This window comes from Eupeodes corollae, chromosome 2 (genome assembly GCF_945859685.1).
Source record: "Eupeodes corollae chromosome 2, idEupCoro1.1, whole genome shotgun sequence".
NCBI lineage: Eukaryota > Metazoa > Arthropoda > Insecta > Diptera > Syrphidae > Eupeodes > Eupeodes corollae.
Window position 1 is genome coordinate 67,169,171 of NC_079148.1, and position 15,584 is coordinate 67,184,754.

The window sequence follows — 15,584 nt, forward strand, 5'->3', positions numbered from 1 at the left end:
TTGTAGTGACCAAAGAGAAAGTGAAACGATAATCCATTTTCTCTGCAAATGTCCTACTTTGGCAAACACTAGAATAAAATACTTTGGAAAAGCATTCTTTCACGAACTTGATGAGCTATCTGAGACAAAGATTAGAGACCTAATCTTTTTTCTCAATGCGACAAAATGGTTCTAACATAATCGCTATTAAGCTTCTCTATAAATCTTTCCCTTTCTATTACAGGTCAAACGAGTTTTTGGTATCAAAACGGCGGCGCACTACAGCGCTAATTGGACCTCAGGCTAGGTTGCCTTGAGATCGCCATTGCTACCTACCTACCTACCCTTAAAGTTTTTTCTGTTCTTGCTTGACCAATACCAGACTTGTAAAGGAATTCAATCTTTGGGTAATGCAATCATTATATATCATTCATTGAATCTAACTAAATGTTTGCATTCATTATTCTTACGTAAAGCTTGATAATTTCACATTAGCAATCATCAAAAGTGTATAGTAAAATTTTTACCAAGGAATGCAAAAGAATGCAAAGTCTTCAAGAAAATGCAAACGCTTAAACAAAATGCAAACACTTTAAAAGGCTTCAAGTAAATGCAAAAAATGCAAATGATTGCTATCAATTGAGTGTAGTCAAATAAATTGGAGACACAAATATCGCAGTCTTTTTAAGGTCCCATTATTGGAGATTGCAAAATGTATGTTCCCAATAGGTTGGATTCTTTTAAAAGCCTATATATAATACATAAACTTAAATGGTATGTCAACATTGTATATAGGTGACGCGCATTGGCACTAACAAAGTCTATCTCTTGATAAGATTCATATAGAAATGATTGATTCTTTAAGATAGATAAGATTTTGTGATAAGTACTTTTTTAAAACGTGTGGTTTTCAATTTGGGATTACTTTCTTTCAGTTATTTTTTGACAGCTGCTTTGACGTTTCTAAATTTTTAAATATATTACCAAACAAATTGTTTAGTGATTCACGCCAAGTGAAAACCCTTTATTAAAATCTCTACAAAATCCGATTGCCTATGAATTCGGTGAGATTTTTTGACATTTGTATGGTAGAAATGTCAAAATTAACTGTTGATAAAAAATTGTTAAATATTTACATTATGTTGATTTATTTCACCAATAGTGGCAGCCTTGTATTTCTTAGAAATGGTCAGTAGTGCGTTTTTGCAACATACAAAATAACAAAAAGGTGATAATAGTGAGAGTTAGGTAATGACTAACCGCATTAAAATAATTCGAATTGTTTTATATGCCTCTTCACTTCATCCTCTTCAATCGAAGAAGAAGAGCGATTGCAGAGCAAACTGATGCACATAAGTTTCAAATGGAGGAATGTTATTTAATATTATTATTATTTTTATTGGCTTTTGTAATGAGGAAAATAAAGGAAATGAGAAGTGTTGTTAAAGCAAAATGTTATTAGATTACAAAGATTTTTATGTTGCAAAAGTATCAATGCAACTCAGAGCAGAGGGTGGAACGGTTCCGGTCCGGTTCAAAGCTTACAAATAATTGTAAGCACCTACCTGTTGTACACCATGTTCCTATTTTTTGTAATGCAAGGATAACAACAAATTTCATTTTAAAATAATTCTTTTACGTAATCTTTAAGACTGCCTTAAATATCGTCCTTCAAATAAAGAGCGCTCCAGGAAATAAAAATGTCACTATAACCAACTTATAGTCGAAGAAATCAAGTAATTTAATATGGTCATTGCGTTTGGTACGTATTTTTTCTGTAATTAAACGAGTTGTTTCCGTTTTCTTGATTGTATTACAAGTTCGTCATATGAAATAGACTTTAATCAATGAGGATACAAAATGTTTGTCTTGTTTTTTGTGTCCGAATTACATCACAATCAGCAATGCATCAAGTCATCAGCTAGACACTTGATTAAATGAAATGAATATGTACTAGTATTTCTAATGATGCATATATATATTTTGTACAATGTGTTTTGTTTATGGCTATATCCTGATTTTCTGGAATTTTAATTATTTCAAACAAATTCCAATAAATGTCATTTAATTGATTTGTTTTATTTTTGTATAACTACTGCGATTTATAGTCTCAATAGTAGCTGTTTAAATTTAATTTGTTTTTAATCATCTTAGTCCAATACAAATGCAGAGATTTGTTTGTTTCTTAACAAAACAAATTATCAGAACTTCGAATAAAAACTTTAACGCTTAAAAAAGTCACATTCTGTTTTTTTAGGATCTAAGTTTAAAACAATATTTGTGCATCTTTATAGACCTACAAAGTTGTCATCGTAATATTTAGTTCGTTGTGAAGTAAAAGAATAGCAAATTGTTAGCCTAAAAATGGCAGCAACATAAATTTGAAGTAGCTTCTTCATATATTTTTATTATTATATTGAGAAATGTATATAATATCAAGAGAATAATATGGAATGTCATCTAATTGTAAAGAGGAAGGTATGTATGTATATAACTAAGAATGGAAAACGATATCAGCCAAATGGCACGGCCACGGCTGAGTTTGCAGCACCCTATACTTTCTATGACTAAATCGCACATCCTCCACGTAAATTATGGTTTAGACGTTATCTTTCATGAAGTTTTAAAGGCAAAATGTAAAGGTTTTAAATTTGAAGAGCTTCATTAACAATTGAGGTAACTTCTTTTAGAAATAACATAATCAGGAAACTTTTCTAGCAAAATATTAACCCTTAAATGCATTTTGTATCAAAAATGATTCAACAACTTTTACTCGCTCTTAAAATGTTTTTGTTTTGGTTAGTAACTAACGGTTGTTTTTTTTAATGAGAAAAACTATTTCTTAACCAAACTAAGAAAAAAACAATCACGATCGATCTGTTATTGGTGTTTTGTACGATATCGTTGACTCGTAGGCGGCAATTTTGCAACAAAGGTTAGTATTTTGTTTATGTAAATGCGTGGTAATTTTTTGTTTGTTTTAACTTTGGTTGTGAAAAACAAGTGCTTTTTTGTCTCTATCAAAAATGATACTTCCTGCATTTAGGACTTGTTTTGAACTGAGATTAGTTTGAAGCTTTGAAGATGAAATGTTTGACTGTTAACAGTCGAGTTTTTTGTTCCTGAACACCGATTATTTTTAATAAATATGATTTAAAATCATGTTAATGAAATTTTTATTTAAAATCATGAACATGAAAATAAAAACAAACCAGCATAGATGTTCTTATATGCGTTTCGCCCGGATGTAATAGTTGGGCTCATCAGAAGATGACCATTACACCTTGTATTGACGCATATTTTCTCGAATAAATCGAGACTCCATATAATCCGAGCTACATAGAGCTACTGTGAATTATATAGTTGCTACAAGTCTTCAAAGAAGATAAATTGTAGCTATTTTCATTGCCTTGCTATGGGACTTTTGAAGATGAAATGTTTGACTGTTAACAGTCGAATTGTTTGTTCCTGAACACCGATTATTTTAAATAAATATAATTTAAAATCATGAAAATGAAATTTTTATTTAAAATTATGAAATGAAAATAAGAATAAAAATAAAAGATAAGTTTGGTCGGAGATGTGATTTCTTCCATTTTTTTTTTGAATGGACCGAAGACCAATGTCGAATACTGATAGGGATATCGTTCATTATTTAAGACAATTGGAAAATGGGTATTTGTCAGAGGATGATGACGTAGATGAAGATGACCTTGGGGAGTTGTTGACTCGTGTGCAGTTGGAATCGCTCCTTGAAGATGAAATAGAAAATGAAATTGAAATTCAAAATGAAATTGTAAATGAGGAGCTTTTTACTGAAACCCATGTGCAGAATGCCCTGCTGGTTGAAGATAAAGACGCATCGCCGGTATTAGTCAATGATCCAGGCCCATCTTCTTCTCGTGGATCGATTCCTTTGATATGCAACGGCTTAGATGGAAAAAAATATATCTTGTCTTTGATGAGGAAAAGATCAAATTTCAAGCTTACAAGACCTTTCCATCAAATTTGATGGATCTTGAAACTCCTTTCCATTTTTTTTTATTTTTTTCTCCGGATCTTATCGACAAAATAGCTGAAGAAACTAACAGATTCTCTGTTTAAAAACAGCCTGATCACGCTAACTATTTCACAGACTGTGAATTGCGGAAGTATATGGGAATATTGATTTTTATGTCAGTTTATCATAGCACATGGATTTCAGGGCATAAAAGATACAATGACCGTAAACCGCTTTGAAGAAATAAGGCGAATTCTCCATTTTAACTACACCAACAAACACAGACCGGTAAACGACCCTAACCATGACAGGCTTCATATACACCGCCCTATAATAGACCGCCTTAACGAAAGGTATGGTAGCGTACCAATGGATCAACGCCTTTCCATTGACGAACAAATGTGTGCAACAAAAATTGGGCACTTTCTGAAACAATATTTGCCCTTGAAACCCACACAAGTGGGGTTTCGAACTTTACGTACTCTGCTCACTGGCAGGGTATCGTGTACTTCGACAATTTGTATAGCTCCTTGCCACTAATGAACCAAGGAAAGAACAAATTGTAAGCTTCCAACGAAGCAAGAGGTAATGGCAAAATCTGTGGAAAGAGGATACTACGACGAATACTTCACAACTTACGACGGTGTTGAGATGAGTATTGTAAGCTGGAAGAACAGCAAACAGGTTACTCTCTTGTCAACTTATGTAGGAGCAGAACCTGTCACTACAATTGAAAGGTACGACAAGGCTGACAAAAGAAGTAAAAACATCAAATGAAAAAATAGTTAAAGAGTACAACGCCCATATGGGTGGAGTGGATTTGATGGATTCATACTTGGATCGATACACAAGTTTTGGCTAATAAAAGGAAAAACCCCGAAAGAAATCCTGAATTTGGTTGATTTAAACGGAGAAAACGAGAGTCGTCGAAAAAACGAGACGACATCGGTAATAGGCAGGATTATTTTGGCTGGGATACGACCCACACTGATAACTTCCCATCCCGTCTGTTGATTTGTCTTGTTTAAAAGTTTGTCCAAATTTGCGAACTATTTTTTGTAGATTTTATTTTTTTATGAAAAAACGGATCGTTGGATTTTAATATAAAAATTACTGAATATCAAAAACAATATTTTCTGTGAAATAAAATAAGTTTGAAGCCTATATTTTTAAATTTTGAAAAGCTATTTGAGTCGAAAGTAAATTTTTACCAACTTTTGTTAATTTTTTGTAGGTTTTTAATTTTTTGTACAAAAACTGTCAATTCGATTTTTTTCAAAATGAAACTGAATGTTGAAAACAATATTTCTTATAAGATAAAATTAGTTTGAAGCCAATACCTACAATTTTTGAAAAGATATTTGAGTCGAAAATTAATTTTTACCAACTTGGATTAATTTTTTTAGGTTTTTATTTTTTGTAAAAAAAAACTGTCAATTCGATTTTTCTTAAAATTTTATCAGATGTCAAAAACATTATTTTCGTTGCACAAAATTGTTTTGGAGATGAAATCATATTTTAGTCTTAAAATTTTGGAGGTGACAAATTTTTTTTCAGTTTTTTTTTATTTATAAAAACAAAATTTTTGATATCACGTTACGATAAATTATATAAAATTTAATTCAAGTCTCTAGCGTTTTTGGTTCGTGGGATATTTAGTGTCAACCAAAATTTTCACCGTTTTTCAAACTGCTATGGTAAAAAAACCACAAACGCAATTTTCTTGCGAGCACTTTCTGCATCTTTCTGCCTTATTATCTGTATAACAAAATTTATTTGAAATCGATACATCTTCTGGTTCTGGACGACGAAAAAACGTAGCAAACGTACGGACGAACGTACACACGCTCGCACGCACAGAATTCTTTCTAAAAATCTTTTATTTCGATTTTAGGGACCTTGAAACGTCGAGAAATGTCAAAACATAATCAGGAAACTTTTCTTCTAAAATATTAAGATTGTTTTTATTTTTCAGATTCAATCACGCTGCCACTCCACAGCCCCGAATAACGTACCAAACAGTGGCACGTTGATGATGAAAACGCTGGTCAAAAATAATTCTTCATCCGAGTCCTGAGAAATCAGCCTCATCATCCAAGATAAAACTTCGGATCATTATTTGATGAACTTTAAGGAACCAATTAGCGAATAAACGTTATTGCTGCTGACCAAACGGCTAGAGCCCTTTGTTTACTGAACTTCAAAAGCCTTCATGCCTATATATGATTTAATTTCGGTTGTGGTAAACAAGTGCCTAACTCAAAAGATCGTTGAGAAATTGACAATCCGGCCATTAAAATGCTTTCCGTGGACCCAAATTTGATTTAACTATTTTGGTAGTGAATTTTAACAATTCCCATTTGTTGTTAAATAGTGAATCATTCCTTTTTTAGCCAAAAGTTGACAGATTAAAAATTGTAAACTAAACAAATGCTTGTGGAACATTCAAAATGAAATTTCTTATTGACAATTGACAAATTTTCTCTTATGCTTTATAATCAAGAAATACCTTATTTAAAAAAAAGTGTGTAAACTTTCATGAAGAAAAATAATAGGTGCACAACGCACTTAATTTTTGAATCAAAGTTTGTCGATTTTTGTGACTTCAGAACTTTTCTCCGGATAAGAAAAAATGTCCGAGCAATGTTGTTACAGCTGTTATAGCTTTGGCTAGTCAACATTTAGTCCCATTTTTGTTTTGAACTTCGCCTGAATGCCTTTTTTTTCTATTTGGAAAACAGTTTTGTTTTCCTCTACTTGAACTCTCCCCATTTTTCAAAGGACAGTCTATCAGCAATGTGGAAAATGCATTCAAATGACCTTATTCAAAGGTGGAGAGTGGAAAGGCCGAAACTATAGTTTTCTTCGTTTGGTTGTTTCTCACAACATTGGATGCATTCATTTTGCTAGGGCGAGTGCTCCGCAAGTATATCATTTAGGTGAAGAACTGCATTGATCTGAACACTCTTTTTTAAATATTATATAATTACTCTTTTTGTTTTTCTTGAACTTTCGAAATTCATTAAATTAACACTTAATTTATTTGAAACCTGATTTTTTAATGGAAACGATTCATAAGTCGAAAGTACCCCGTGTGTTGACGAAACGGAGCGTTTCCGGGGTACATTCGGTAAAACGACTTTTTTTATTAAACACAAAAAATATTTATCTTTTGTTTATGATAGTAAAAGTTTTTTTGGTATATAATTTGTTTTTTTTTTTTTTAATATTACCGCTTCATACGACCTACGAATTTAAAAGTTAAGAGTCTTTAAAATTTTGCTGACGAATGTGCCCCAGCTTACCATAATATATATATCATTTACCCAAAGAATAGCACCAGATCGATATTGATCAATTTTAGATGTACAAATGCTATTAGGTAAAAATATTTGCAGTATTATATCAAGTTAAAACTTATACGCACTATATGGTTGGTCAATCAACTTCCGCTGATAATTCCGTAAACTAGCATACCAACCTTAGCTCAAAGTACAATGCAAGAGCTGATCCCACTGATAAAAACTGTTTCTCTTGCTTTGAATTTGGATTAGTGCTTGAATTTACTACTGCCAGATTGGTAACATACTTTTACTCTTCGAGTGATTTTATACTTACTAAATCATAAGCTCTTTGTTTCTTAGTTTTGTGGCAACACTGAACAAAGTCCCAATCTTTATAATGAGGTCTTGGTTTCTCGTTGCACTCATTAGAGTTATGGTGTTTTGGAGAAATGGGTGGAAACTGTCAAGCCAGCTTTTATTCTTTTCTTTTTTAAAAAGGTGATCACGTTTTTGGTGGCAATTTTAGCAACGTTTATTTATTTCTGAGATTTCTTGATATATGACTTATCAAAGTTAGTCCTCGACACTGACAAAGAAGCTTTGATTTGGACTCTCAAAAACAAAATAATTTCAGCAGACGCGCTTTGATCTTCTGAAGATATCTGATAACAGAAAATTGATCTTCATCATAAATAAAGTGTCGAGTCATTCATTTAGACTTATTACTAGAACTTTTCACCAATGTTTGTTTTTATATTTTCCACTAGTCGCCGCCCCTTTATTTTCAGCTTTTCAAAATTGTATCGCCATGACATCCATATTTTTTAACTGACGTTTTTTCGTCAGCAATCGTTCTCTTTAAACAAATAAAACAGGACTAATATTTAAAAATTATAGTTTATACGTATGTACATAGATTAGTATTTCATCTGTTAAACAAATAAAATATAAACACAAAATTAATTATTGCTATCAATTGAAAGCAAACCATCATTCACATTTGCAAAATGTTTGTCACCAGTAGTTGGAACATAAATATGTCCACTTCCAACTGCTCCAACAAATCTGAGAAATTCGTTGCTATGAATTTCAGAATAAACTTTCTTCTCGACACCGCGGCCGCCGTTTACTTTATATTTCCCATTTGATTCCGGCTTTGATTCTGGAGATGAATATCTTTGGCTATCTTCTACTGTCAAAATGACGGACGATATTTGAATTGGTGAATTATTTTCTAAAACAAAATAGGTTTACATTTAAATCAAGTGATAAACATTTACAGAAACACATACCTCCTTGGTTTATTGGCTTTGATATTACAAATCGTATTTCAGCGATAATTAAAACAAAATAATACATGAGTGCTAGGGACAAAATTTTATTGCTCATTGTTGAGATTCTGATTATAAAATTCTTGAATAAATGATATGGATGTTTTAAAACAAGCTTTATTTATACTTTATAACTTAAATTATGATGTCTATTTCAGATCTCTTGAAAAGATATTTTACTTGCATGAGTGCATTCAAACATCAGCAGCACGCAATTTGTTTTTTTTTAGTTGAATATAATGTTGAGGATTTGCTTAATGATCACACAAATCATTTTTTTTGCAACAAACTAAACTATGTAATGACACTGACATACATTTATCATCATTTAGTAAATTTAAACGAGTCAATAAAATGCACAGCACTTTGAAAACTTAAAATAAAGGAAACCCAAAAAAGGCTCCCAAAACTAGGTGTTAAAACAATGCTCTTAGATTTGTCAAATAATAGCTAATATCTTTCTAGAATTATGGATTGAGCGGAACAAATAGATTTCTTTTGTAATGAAAAACAGATTTTCGAATTAGATTTGTTTGGTACCGAAAGTAGTTTTCAGCAGTAAGTTTAATGAATGTGGTTTTTGAATTATTTGATTCAATTTAGTAGTTAAAATTGAGCTCAAACTATAAAAATAAATGTAGGTAAATGGATTAATAGGAAAATATGAAGCCAATCTTCTTCTTCCTTAATAAATTAATTTATGTATCTATGGAAAATTGAATTGATTTATGTAAATGTCAAAAGTGATCCTGCCTATTATTGAAAATTAGTATAAATGATTTTTAACTACACAATGACAGTGATAGAAATACCACCGTCGTAGCTAGGCTGGAAACAGCCAAAGTCAAATACTGGCTAGTGTTGGCTAGTCCTAATTTTCTCTCTAACGCTGCTGAACTTGTGTGTAAAGTCAAAGACCTCACCTCAGCTATGAACCAATTAATAGATATCGGCTTTTCATTTATAATTATACGAAGTCACATTGGTGGCCCTTGGGTCTTGTCTCGCTCAGAAGACAGTGTAGGAGGCTCTTTAATAGAGCTGAAGGTACAAGATTAGCTTCAGACTGAGGTTCTTATAAGGAATCCCTTAAAGGACACAAAAAGAAACTCAAAATATCTAAACGATCTTTCAGGTTACAATTGAAGGAACATTCAAAGCTTCTGGGCTAGGGAAAATTATTTCAAATAGTCCGGTGATGCTCAGCTGGCTTAAAAACGCAGATTGCTTCTGGCCAAATACTAGCAAAGAATCGCCCAACTTCTTACCGGATACCCACTTTAATGGTAGTTTTTATGCTATAAGAAGATTCAATCAAATACATTTTAATATCGTAACATTCGCACAAGGTCTAATCGCAAAGGAAAAACTACGATGTACTTTCAACAGCTTCAAACTATATAAATCATCAGGACCTGATGGGATGATATCAGCTGATCTTCAGAAAGCCTTAAATATAATAACATTTATTCTTGAGATAATTTCAAACACCTGCCTACTTCTGGTCTACATCCCCACAATGTGGAGAAAAATTAAAACTGCCTTAGAAAGATGACCTTATAAATTTTTCTCAAAACCCACCTCCGTCTATCAACTTCTACTCTCACCTCTCCGTGGTGAACATCGGGTGCCTAGTACCTCAGCTGGAGATTGGGTTCCAACCCCGGTGGAAAGTTGTTGGGGGCAGCAAACGAGAGAGGTGGGGAGAGGTGTTTCCACTAAGGCACCTCTCCTTATCCAGACGGCAGCGGAGGAATGCCCGAGATGGAATCAACGGTGGCGTCTACAGTTCCAGTAAGGTTGAACTACTTAGTGAACACCTTTTAGGGCTTCTTCGACAATTTCGGAGCCCAGGCCTATAAGGAGCGGTTTTATCCGGCCCCCATCCTTGGAGTTATACTTAAGATCTGGCCCTCCAGGTTGGGGGTTGTGCCGTCGGGGTGACTTCCTGGCCACGTAAAAGCCTCATAGTTGAAGGTCCAACAAGCCTCGGATATGGACGGATTTACTGTTGACAACCAACGCAAACGAATTAAGGACAACGAACTTCGGATATGCACTTGGAATGTTAGGTCCCTTAACAGACCACGTGCGGCCAAGGAATTAGCGGAACCCCTAGACTGCTATAAAGCAGACATCACCGCCATCAAGGAAATACGATAGGATGGGCTAGGCAAAAAGAGAATAAAAAACTGTTATATTTACTAATGTGACTGCTTCCACGAGAACCAACAGCGCTTATTTGGATGCGGCTTCGTCATTGGAGCCAGACTTAGTCAAGAAGCCTTGAGCTATAGGTGCATTAATGAGCACCTCATGACCAAACGCATCAAAGCTAAATTCGGAAAGACGACAACACCAAAAATATGTTTTTCGAGCTCTTAGACAAAACATATGAGCAGTGTCCTAGCTACAATATTAAAATAGTCCTGGGCGATTCAAATGCCAAGTTAGGAAAGGAAGCCATCTTTGGTGGAATAATCGGGAAGAACAGCCTGCACGACAACACTTCCGACAACGGATTCAGGCTCATAGATTTTGCTGCGGGCGAAACGTCGTGGTAGCCAGTACGCGTGAACAGGTGAAACGAAATTCACAGGTACATAAACCCAGAACCAAAGGCTGCAAAAACGAAAGTGGAAACATCTTAGAGGATTCGCGGTCAATGCTGAGGATTTAGAAGGAACACTTCTGCAGACTGTATAACGGCGACGACGAACTGAATTCCGCTGCTAGGCAGGATGATCCATTCAACATAGACGACGAAAGCCAACAATCCCGTCCTCCCGACTTAGACGAAGTAAAGATTGCCATATCTAAGATGAAGTCTAATAAAGCCGCTGGAGCAGATGGCTTGAATGCCGAGCTCTTTAAAGCAGCTGGAGATAAGTTGGTTAAGAGCATGCACCAACTTATCTGTAAGATATGGTCGGAAGAAAGCATGCCCGATGAATGGAACCTCAGTATTGTTTGCCCGGTCCTGAAAAAGGGAGACCATCTAAACTGCACCAACTATAGAGGAATCAGTCTACTTAACATCACCTATAAAATCTTCTCTGCCGTAATATGTGAACGCCTAAAGCCCATCGTCAACAACCTGATAGGTCCTTATCAGTGATGTTTATGACCAGGAAAGTCCACAGTTGATCAAATATTCAAACTACGGCAGGTCCTGGAAAAAACCCAAGAACACCAAATCGACACCCACCATCTTTTCATCGATTTCAAGGCCGCATATGACAGCATCTACATTGATGAGCTGTATAGAGTGTCTAGTTTTGACATCCCTGCCAAACTCGTCCGTTTTTTCAGGATGACCATGGAGAATTTACGCTGCTCTATAAAGGTTGGACAAGGTGATGCGCTGTCATGTGATTTTTTTAAGATCGTGCTTGAAAGAATAGTGCAGAACTCAAACGTCAACACTAGAGGCACTATCATTCAAAAGTCTGTCCAATTATTAGAATATGCTGATGACATTGACATAATCGGAAGAACTCAGCGTGATGTCAATTGGGCTTTTGTGAGTATTAAGGCAGAGGCGGCAAAAATGGGTTTAACGGTTAATGAGGGCAAAACAAAGTACATGGTGTCGTCAAGAAAGCACATACAACACCGATGTCTTGGTCAAAACGACACCATCGACAGACGTAACCTTGAGGTAGTCAAGGACTTCGTCTACCTAGGATCCGCTGTAAACATAGAAAACAACACCAGCGCTTAGATCAAACGCAGAATAACTCTTGCTAACCGCAGTTTCTTTAGACTAAGAAAGCAATTGAGTGGTCAAGTCTTCTCTCGAGGGACCAAAGTGTTGCTATATAAGACCCTTATCATCCCCGTCCTGCCATACGGTGCAGAAGTATACACTATAACAAAAGCGGATGAAAGCACCTTGGGTCGGTTCGAGAGAAAAGTTCTTCGTATGATCTACGTTCCCGTATGCATCGAAGGGGAGTGGAGGAGAAGATGGAACGACGAGCTATACGGGCTGTACAGCGACGTAGACTTAGCCAGAAGGGTAAAAGTCCAACGACTAAGATGGCTGGGTCACGTAGAGCGCATGGAAACCAATGCTCCGGCCCGGAAAGTCTTCGAATCCACACGTACAGAACAGCGCAGTAGAGGAAGAATTAAAAGTGGAAGGTGACCTCACCCAACTTGGAGCGTGAAACTGGAGATATCTAGCTAGGGACCGAGCTAGATGGAGAAGTTTGTTGGGTGAGTCTCTAGTTCACACAGGACTGTAGCGCCACCTTAAGTAAGTAAGTAAGTACGCTAAGTATGACCCCATCTGCGACACTGGACCCCTTCTTCATTTGTCACCTTTAGATATATCCAAAGCTTCATCACACTAGACTAATAATAGCATTGGCAATTCCAAAGTTCTTAATTATTTAGAATCAATTCCAAAGCACATAGACTACACCATTCCTCAACTACAGTTCGGTAGAAACTTCCTTAATTTTATAACTTCCAGATCTTTCTATAGAGCATTCCTATAAGACGAGTGTCACAATACTACTCATTTTATCACGTTTGGCTAACTCTCGCTTAGCAATCGCTTCGTGTAAGCTTTTGCTTAGACAGGACACTATAAAGAAAGCCAACATCAGGTTGGAAAACATCACCACCTAAGCAGATTGCATGTAAGCTCGATAATAACTGGACACTTCCTAATAGGAAAGCACAGCATGTGGCTAGCCACATTATCAAATAACTTTTTTAGAAGCTGTTTGAAAATCCATACATTAGAAAGACATATCTAGGGAATTCTTCTAAATATAGCAATCTAAACAATCTCAAACACACCTATGTAAAAAGTCGTTCACGTTTGGTAATTAACACCAATTTATTTTCATTGAGCTCAGAAGAAGGACTCTCTAGATTCATGGGGTATCACATTGGGCCAAATGTGGTCTACTCGATCCCGGACAGCCAGTGCAACCTAACCTATAGCCTATGTAACTTTTAAATGTGAATGAAAACTCTATTTATTTTTTAAATATTTTATTCATATGTCACATAATTTTACAATTGATAATGTTTACCCGAAAATTCATCCATTAAAAGACAAACTCAGAGTTCAAGAAAGGGATTACGATAACAAATAAGATGATGTACTTGATTTTTTAATCCGAACAACATTCGTTCAATAAGTTCAATTGGTACCGATTTATTATTATATATTTTTTATTGAAGTCAATACGCATGGTAACTGAAATTCACGCAATTTAAGTATGTGAAGTTTTGTAAGCTTCTATTTACCTTTATTCAAATTTTCATATTATGTACATAGATATTTCCATAAAAATATTCGTGCGTACGCACATCTTAGTACATAACTATGTATGTAGAAATATGTACGGTATGTAGATCTTTAAGAGCAAACAAAAACTTAAATATCTAGCACCTCTAACGCTTTCATTGGCGGGAAAAATTGAGATTCAAAAAAGTGGTCAGTTCAATGTCAATATACCATAAGTAGTAGGTTAGGTTAGGTACCTACTTTCGTACGTCTATACCCACCAACAAAATATTATTATGTCATATATTATTATAACGTACATGGAATATTTGTTTAAACAACAAATTGTCACATGTCTTTTGGAGATGCTATAAAACGAAGATGAGGGCAAACGATTGACATCAGTTCGATAGCGTCCTATATTCGTGGATAAGCATCATCACTCCGCCAAATAGTTTAGCCTCTAATTATTTTTATCATGAAAGTGTTCTTCTGCGTTCTGGCTGTGGTGGCTGCTGCTTCACCCTCAGCCGCGATCCTTGATAAGCTCCTTGGATTAGGAGGAGGAAGTGGATTTGGCCACAGTGGAAGCAGTTTTGGTCGTGGTAAATTCAGTGGAGGAGGTGGATTTGGAGGTGGCGGTGTTGGATATGGCGGAGGATACGGTGGTGGATACGGAGGCGGATACGGAGGAGGATACGGTGGTGGAGAAAATGTTAAAATCATTAAAGTAATTATTCCAAGCGGTGGAGGAGGTGGTGGTGGTTACATCGGTGGAGGTGATAGTGGTATCATTGGTGGTGGATTCAGCTCTGGTGGAAGCTATGCCGGTGGATTTTCTGGTGGAGCGTCTTATCAGGTAGTAGCCGCACCAGCTCCAGCTCCGATTTCAGCTTCTTACATTCCAGCTCCCGCACCAATTCAAGTTCAAGCTCCAATAATTTCCCAGCAACCAATAGCTGCTAGTGGTCCAATCGGAGGCTTCTCAAGTGGAGGCGGAAACATTATTAAAGTTATAAAAGTGATCATTCCTAAAACCGTTTCCAGTGGTGGATATTCATCTGGTGGTGGAGGTTATGTATCCGGCGGAGTTGGAGGTGGATATTCTAACAATCAAGTTGTTCAACCCATTTATGTCAGCAGTGGAAACAGTGGTTACGCTGGAGGTTATTCAAGTGGTGGTGCTTATGTTTCGGGTAATGCAGGTGCTGTGAGTCAAGTATCTCCACCTGTCTTTAATCTTACACCACCACTAAATCAAATTTCAACTGGCCTCGCTAGCGGAGGTGGATATCAATATGGTGTTCCAACATCAGGAGGATGTTAATTTTAAATAGTAAAAATAGTTTTGTAAATAAGAATATAAATATATGCAAATTGTACACGAGCAAATTGTATAATTATTTTAAAAATAAATCGAAAAACTTAACGAAATAACTAAATGAAAATAATGTAATTTACTTTGTTGCAAGGAGTTTATCAAAGCCCAAAATCTGGTAGCAAGTCAAACTACTTATTATTTTTTAGCTTGCTATTCAATTTTTATTTGAGGGTTTCAGCTTTTATCATCACCTTTTAAGGCACCTTCAAAGCAAAATGTGGTATGCATTGCACAGAACTAGAGTTACCAGATACATGAACCTTTAAGTAGCTCAGGAAATTCTTATAATTTAAATAGAATATAGTTTATGTAGATAATTTAATTTAACAATTCTCTTATAAGAACTTAAGAAATGCAAAGT

General features: G+C 35.3%; 2 protein-coding genes across 2 annotated transcripts; one reads left to right on the top strand and one right to left on the bottom strand.

The window, feature by feature from the left end:
* Window positions 1-8,141: 8,141 nt before the first annotated feature.
* LOC129947994 (uncharacterized) lies at window positions 8,142-8,696 on the bottom strand. Its single transcript, XM_056058792.1, has 2 exons — window positions 8,556-8,696; window positions 8,142-8,497 (listed from the first exon to the last, which is right to left on the bottom strand). The coding sequence occupies exons 1-2, from the start codon at window positions 8,650-8,652 to the stop codon at window positions 8,223-8,225; spliced, it is 372 nt and encodes a 123-aa protein (XP_055914767.1). The 5' UTR covers window positions 8,653-8,696; the 3' UTR covers window positions 8,142-8,222.
* A 5,560-nt stretch (window positions 8,697-14,256) lies between these two features.
* Window positions 14,257-15,275, top strand: LOC129947145 (uncharacterized). The gene has a single exon (XM_056057588.1). The coding sequence runs from the start codon at window positions 14,321-14,323 to the stop codon at window positions 15,167-15,169; it is 849 nt and encodes a 282-aa protein (XP_055913563.1). The 5' UTR covers window positions 14,257-14,320; the 3' UTR covers window positions 15,170-15,275.
* Window positions 15,276-15,584: the final 309 nt, after the last annotated feature.